The 7,500-nt window shown below is 42.0% G+C and overlaps 1 protein-coding gene across 1 annotated transcript in view; it reads left to right on the plus strand.

Annotated features, from left to right (window-relative positions):
* The first annotated feature begins 1,139 nt into the window (after window positions 1–1,139).
* The window catches only part of trhra (thyrotropin-releasing hormone receptor a), a 6,795-nt gene continuing 434 nt past the window's right edge, over window positions 1,140–7,500 (plus strand). Inside the window, exons 1-2 of the mRNA XM_084052121.1 lie at window positions 1,140–2,287; window positions 6,032–7,500. The exon at window positions 6,032–7,500 is cut by the window's right edge and continues 434 nt beyond it. Coding sequence (XP_083908247.1) covers window positions 1,460–2,287; window positions 6,032–6,466 — 1,263 coding nt within the window. The 5' untranslated portion in view covers window positions 1,140–1,459 and the 3' untranslated portion in view covers window positions 6,467–7,500. The remainder of the gene's footprint in view (window positions 2,288–6,031) is intronic.

A 7,500-nucleotide genomic window follows, 5' to 3' on the forward strand; every position in this document is an offset into this window, starting at 1 on the left:
TTTTTTTAAATGTGCAAAATTAGAACTGGAACCAAATTTAAGCTGATAAATGGGTTAAATTCAATTATCTCTACTGATTAGATGGAATTGGTGTCAGGTGTCCCACCTGAAAATGTCGCCTATGTGTTTACTAAAGAGCTGGAGAGAAGGGGACACACCTGCTAACTGAACAAACACCTATAGCAATGATTATTATCAGTATATACAGAAATTAACTTTTTAACAAGAGACCTTTTAATAAACCATTTGACAAACGGTTTGATCAGACAGTCTAGTTCTTGTTCTCCCTCAAATGCTTTTATTCTAGCACTATTCAAATGATTGTTCTAGTATAGCAGTGGATAGAGGCTGAGTCAAACCATTTGATATGCAGGCTTTAGGCAAAGCTACAACATGAATGATAATGATTTACCATAATGAATAGATCCCTTGCTACACAGCATAATAATGCAATCATACTTCTAACTATATGGCTCGGGATAATGTCCTCATTATGTGGTTTGCTTAATGGCTTGTTACCAGTGGTGGCAAAAGAACTCACATTTTTTACTTAAATAAAAGTGTCAATACTGCAATGCAGTTGCAAGTAAACCTACAGAATTCAAAATGTAGTTTAGTAGAAGTACAACAGTATTGGCATCAGAATATACTTAAAGTACCAAAAGTAAAAGTACCCATTATGCAGAATGTTGCTTCAAATGTATAAAGATGTTTCGAAAATAGCAGATCTACAAGCTCAAAATGTGTCGCATTGGATGCGTTGTGAGCTTGTAGATCTGCTATTTTCTAATAGCCAAAGTTTAAATAGGGCTGAAGGTATATATGTTTTGTAATAATAATCCAACTCTACAAAGTAACTAGTAACTAATGTTTTCTAATAATTGTAGTGGAGTAAAAAAAGTACGATATTTGACTCTGAGATGTAGTAAAAGTACTGAAAATTGGTAATACTCCAGTAAAGTAAAAATACCTCAAAATTGTACTTAAGTACAGTAGCCTACTTGAGTAAATGTTCTTAGTTACTTTACACCACTGCTTGTTACCATTGCCAGAACGGCATATAAAAGGAGAGTGTTGGGAGCACTCAGGACTTCATGCTTGCTGTCTGATCAGTGTGGCTGGAACAGGGGTTGGTGGTGCAACACTTTTACTCTCCTCTGTGCAAACTTCGACCAACAGAGCAAAGACTGGAATGCTGATTTATAAAACGCCCTTCCTACATGGGAATAGGCTACTATAACTTCTCAATTCATTTTGATCCTCCTCTCCAAATCCGAAAGACTAGCTGTTTGCGCAGACTAGAGCCAGTAGACGTGCGTAATTTGTCGTCAATTGCGAAATGAAGTTTTTGGAATTGGATTTTCCTTGGGCTTCTTCTGACACTCGACCAGACGTTATTTTCGATGCATTGTCGCGATTCTTGTGCAATGCTGTATGAGATAGAACCCCATTCATCATCATGGAGAACATTACCATGGACAGCAACATCACTTTGGACCGGAACGACACGTTGGTTAATCAACATAACCAAACCCTAGGAATGTGGACCGACTACACGGTCGAGTACAAGGCGGTCAGCATCTTCCTAGTGTCTCTGATATGCGGCGCGGGCATAGTGGGCAACGTCATGGTGATCCTGGTGGTCCTCACCACCAAGCACATGCGGACCCCCACCAACTGCTACCTGGTGAGCCTGGCGGTGGCCGACCTGATGGTGCTGACGGCCGCCGGGCTGCCCAACGTGTCGGACGCGCTGTGCGGTGGACAGTGGCTGTACGGCTACGTGGGCTGCCTGGGCATCACCTATTTCCAATATTTGGGCATAAATGCGTCGTCCTGCTCCATCACCGCCTTCACCATAGAGCGATACATCGCCATCTGTCACCCGATCAGAGCGCAGTTCCTGTGCACCCTGTCCCGGGCCAAGAGGATCATTATTGTGGTCTGGACCGTCACGTCCATTTACTGTCTGATGTGGCTGTTTTTGGCCGACACCAAAAAGTTGGTTTATGACAACGTCGTGCTGAACGAGTGCGCTTACAAGATCTCCAGGAACGCCTACCTGCCCATTTATTTCACGGATTTCGCAGTGTTCTACGTGCTGCCCCTCATGCTGGCCACCGTCCTGTACGGACTGATCGCCAGGATACTGTTCCTGAACCCGCTGCCCTCGGACACCCAGGGGAGCAGCTCTAAGAAGTGGAAGAAGGAGACTCTTGGCCAAGGAGGCAGCAGGATGATTGGCACATGTTCCTCTAGCAGCGCGACCGCTGCCTCGCGTCGACAGGTGGGTTTCTGACTGTCACTTTGCAGCATACACACGCACGCACGCACGCACGCACGCGCACGCACACACACACACACACACACACACACACACACACACACACACACACACACACACACACACACACACAGTGTGTACCAAAAGTAGAAAGTACTCATTATGCAGAAGGTCCCATTTCAAATGTATAAAATGTATTAAAACATCTTTTAAAAATAGCAGATCTACAAGCTCATCTACATGCTACATGTAGCAATCAGCTATTTTCAAATGGCCAAAATGTAGGCTATATTGGGCTGAAGTGGTTAGTGTATGTTTTGTAATAATAATTCAAAGTTACTAGTAACTTTTTCATCATGATTTGTGTGCGTGGGGAACTCATTTGAAACAAGCTCAGTGCTTTTATGAGTCTTCCAGTTTAGTAGACCTCGTATTGTGAATTTGTACTTCCATGTACTGTTGTTCTCATGTCTTACTAAATAAAGTACATCAATCAATCAATCAATCAATCACTTAAGTTATCAAATAATTGTATGTAAAAGTACAATATTTGCCTCCGAGATGTAGGCTACTGGAGTAGAACTAAAAGCACTGAAAATTGGAAATACTGCAGTAGTCTAAAGTTAAAAATACCTCAAAATTGTACTTCAGTACAGTTGAGTAAATGTACTTAGTTACTTTACACCACTGTGTGTGAGTGTGTGTGTGTGTGTGTGTGTGTGTGTGTGTGTGTGTGTGTATGTGCGCGCGCGCGTGCGCATAAAGAGGAGAGCATAAAGTCCTAGAAAGATGAGAGTGAGCGAGGGAGACAGCCTCAGAAGGGGGAGCGGGGGCGAGATAAATTCATGCTGCTGAGGCACAGAAGCCTATGTATTTTCATAATGGGAAAAAAACGTTATGCCCCCCCCCTCATAATGCCCAGATTAATGCTTCCCTTTTAATGACATGAAAGTGAACTCCCCCCTTTTATTTGATAAAATATGAACAGTTCCAGAGCTTCAAGCCAAAATGTAATAAAGCAAATTCCATTCAATGCACTTGAAGCAAGTCATTAGTTAATCAATTAGCCAGTGCCATCTGGCTTCATTGTCCCCCCCCCCCCCCCCCAACGTTTCATAAGTTTAATGCACTTTATTAGAGAACATAATAACACTGAAAGAGAAATGATTCATTTGAGGTTGCCTCAAGACTGCATTAGTGTTAAAGGGGTATTTCACTTTCCCCTTCTACAGAAACAGACTGTTAAAGCCGCCCCTTTTTTGACTGAAGAGTCCATTTTCACAAATCTTACTAAGAAGTTGATGCCCTGCTTTTGAGGCAAAAGCATGACATGTATCGTGTATGGCGCAGTATACTGTATATTGAGGTTGCGTGTCCTCATTGCACATAATGACCAGGGGGGGGGGGGGGGGCTATGAGGGTGTTTTGAGGGCAGTGTTTCCATTACTGCCCTGCAGCCTAGCAGTAATTCCCGCTCCAAACCATTTAACCACTTAAACCCTATATACTTATCCCATTAAGACCTGAGGCGGATTCTGCAAATGTCTCCCTAACCGTTTTCAGAAAAAACGTGTGTTGCTAAATCAGTGGTGCTCAAACCTTTTCATGTCAAGGATCCCCAAAATTATATGTGTTTTGCCACGGACCCCCAACTCACAATATTATGTTCCGGGGACCCCCAGAAGCAAATATTTTAGTTAAAAAAAATCACTTTCCAAAAATATATGTATTCAAAGATTTGCACACATTTTCAAGAGTTTTCAAAAATAACAGATCTACAAGTTCACAGCGCGGCACAAAGTGACCTTAATTCTCACACTTTTCTAAAATGGTCCTAAAAAGCAGATGTACAAGCTCGCAGCGCGGTGCGAAGTGACGCACTGTGAGCTTGTATATCTTCTATTTTTGCCAACACAAAAAATTCAAATGACACAGTTGCTTTCCTATATACCACACAGACCAAACATTGAGCTTTCCTACAAGCATCTCGTGCTCAAAATAATTGAGCATGTAAAACAATTATTTTCATAATGGCAAGGCAAGGCAATTTTATTTGTATAGCACATTTAAGCAACAAGGCAATTCAATTGTGCTTTGCATAGAACATCAAGCAAAGGAAACACAATTGTAAAATCATAAAATCTCTCCTCCTCGTCATCAGTGCCCATACCCTAGGTGGGGTTGGCGAAAGGGCCTCTCTGTTTGGAGTTTGCATAACGTAATGTAATTTTATTAATCATAAAATGACATTAGGATGCATAAAACAAAAGAAGTACAAATTAAGAATCAGATACAGTTGAGATTGAGTCAGCCAGGAGGTAGGGTAGTGTTGTTGTTTGTTCCACAAACCAAAGATGCAGGTAGACGTATCTTTGGTTTGTGTGTGTGTGTGTGTGTGTGTGTGTGTGTGTGTGTGTGTGTGTGTGTGTGTGTGTGTGTGTGTGTGTGTGTGTGTGTGTGTGTGTGTGTGTGTGTGTGTGTGTGTGTGTGTGCGTGTGTGCGTGTGTTTGCTTATCAGATCCGAGGAGGAGTCCCTCTGGTGTTACAAGGGGTGTGGTGGCCCCGGGAGGCTCCAAGGTAGAGGGGGCCTGATTAGACCAAGCCTGTGTGCACATGGATCAAACTGGGCTTTGGCTTGTTCCTCATCCCCCCACAGAAAGGATCAAAGCTTTGTCTTACAAACATACCCAGAGCAAAACAAGCACTCGTTGTGACACACACAATTACATTGCCTTTCTGCACAGGAAAATGAACCTGCAAGGATCCATTTGTACATCCTCAGAGTGAAACTAACACTCTGCATTTTATTTGTGTGACAAGTCAGCGATAACTCGTGGTCTTTGTGGAATATGCGTAATCTATACCACCAGGGACTTATTGAATTACTCTAAAGGTCAAAAGGTAATTGGGATCTAGGATAAGGTATTTTAATCGGTGATGGTGCTGTCACTGGCCTTAACCAATCCAATTAGACTCACATCACTGGAGCTGAGACCCCACAACATAAATATTGATAGGATATAATTACATCTTAAGTTTGAAACATTATCACATGGTAATTATGTCAGCAATTAACAAATGCAGGCTTTGTTGGGTTGTGCATGTAGATTTAATTCTGTCAGTCCCCAAGTTGTTACAAATTAATCTAAACAGTCCAGGCATACGAGAGCTGAATAAACTGACAAAGTGAAGTTCTTCATGCAGCACATAAAAGCCTGTTTTGAAGAGTGATGAAATTCCACAAGGAACGGTTTGGACTAAATTTTCCACTCAAATAAATTAAGACTCTCACAAAATCTTTCCAAGTTCTATTTTCACATTTTGCCATTGCTGCTGCATTGATTACATCAATTTCTCTTGGGGAGTGCTGCTTTCATAACATCAATTGTCAAAGTCATAATGAGCCGCTTTGAATGACTTATAGAGATTATCTAAATGATCTAATTTGCTAGCTCAGTGATTACAAAAAGTGTGCATGAGAGAGAGAAAAGATATTATCGTGTTCTTTACAACCAGCTTTTACCTTGGGACAAAATATTTTCAACTTTCTGTTCAAGAATCAAGATGCTTTACTGTTACATCTTATTTACGAGTACACTAGTGTAACATTATTTGGTTTTGGTTCCTCAATATTGTATAGCAATATGTGCAAAGTATGTACATTAGTCATCAGAGCACACATTGAGATGCTTGAAGGTGCTGTGTGCATGGTTCCTACTTCTAAATATTATCGTTGCATCCTATCAGGTGACGAAGATGTTGGCTGTGGTGGTGGTCCTCTTCGCGTTGCTTTGGATGCCCTATCGGACCCTGGTGGTGGTGAACTCCTTCCTGGGCAAGGCTTACCTGGACACCTGGTTCCTGCTATTCTGCCGCCTCTGCATCTACCTGAACAGCGCCATAAACCCTGTCATCTACAACGCCATGTCCCAGAAGTTCCGTGCTGCGTTCAAGAAGCTCTGCCACTGTGGCCCTCAGCGCTTGGAGAAGCCGGCGAGCGTAGCGCTCACCTACAGTGCCATCAAGGACATGTCCAATGGGGAGAGCCCCGACCACTTCACCTCGGTGATGGACGAGTTATCCACGCCGACGGATCAGTTCTTACCCAGCAGCATCCTGCCGAACACCAAGAAGATGTCGTATAAGGATGCCTCCCCATCAGGGCGAGCTGAGAAAGCCTGAATTGAATGCATATTTACACTGAAAGAGGTTTGCTGAACTTCAGGTTCTCTCAACCTTGGAGATTTAGAGAATTCAAAGTATTTAGCAGACACCTGTAAACATTTCCATAATCATTGTCTCCAAGGATTTTCTTTATGTTACTTGAAAGGTTTTCTGTTTGCATTAGACAGAAGCTAAATGTGGCATAAAACATTTGGATAGAGCTGCATAAGACAATTTTACCTCACCTGAACCCGAGTAATAAAGGGAGTTAGATGAATCATCATGACAAGGACACCTTCAAAACAAGTTTTCATCTCTCAATTTTAGAGGGATAAAAATGAGCTAGTACCTAATTTATGAGAAAGATAGGTGACCTTTGAATTTATTATGCTGAACATTTCCTTAGGTGAAACATAAAATTCTCTTGCCATCTTCATACCCTCCCACTGTTTCCATGATCTCTCCCACAGATTGTATTACAGCAAAAATGCTGCCAGCACCTTTAGATTTTGATTAAGAAAATTATTGTCATTTGTGACTTAGCATTTGGACAGAAACTTGTTGTATACACAGGCTCTCAATAGTCAGAACAATATGATAACAGTCAAAGCTAGTTAAGTGAAAATGTATGACTATTTATGTTTAGAATAATATATATTTTTGAATTGTATTTATGTTTACAATTAAAATGTTGAGTGGAATAATAATACATATTTTGTAGTGGCAATGAGGCAGTTTAGTGTCATCCAGGTGGGAGGAGTTGAAAGCTTTCATGCTGCTTCTGGGCTTCAAGCAGGGCTTCTCTGCTACATTCACGCCCCTTTGACCCTACCGCACCGGGAACCCTGATCTGGACAAGCTCCCAGTTTAACCACCTGGATTCGAACCCCAGGCTCCCATGTGAGAAACCAATCATCTACCACTCATAGAAAGAGTAAACCCCCACAGCCAAGGGAGATACAGTATTGGGCTTCTGATCTTCAGCCTCGGCTCCTCTGCTACATTTGCACAATAAAGACGTCAGGGCAGGCCTGAACTTATTCAGGATTCTG

The sequence above is a fragment of the Gymnoscopelus microlampas genome, assembly GCF_963454915.1.
Source record: "Gymnoscopelus microlampas genome assembly, chromosome: 3".
In the NCBI taxonomy this organism is placed as follows: domain Eukaryota; kingdom Metazoa; phylum Chordata; class Actinopteri; order Myctophiformes; family Myctophidae; genus Gymnoscopelus; species Gymnoscopelus microlampas.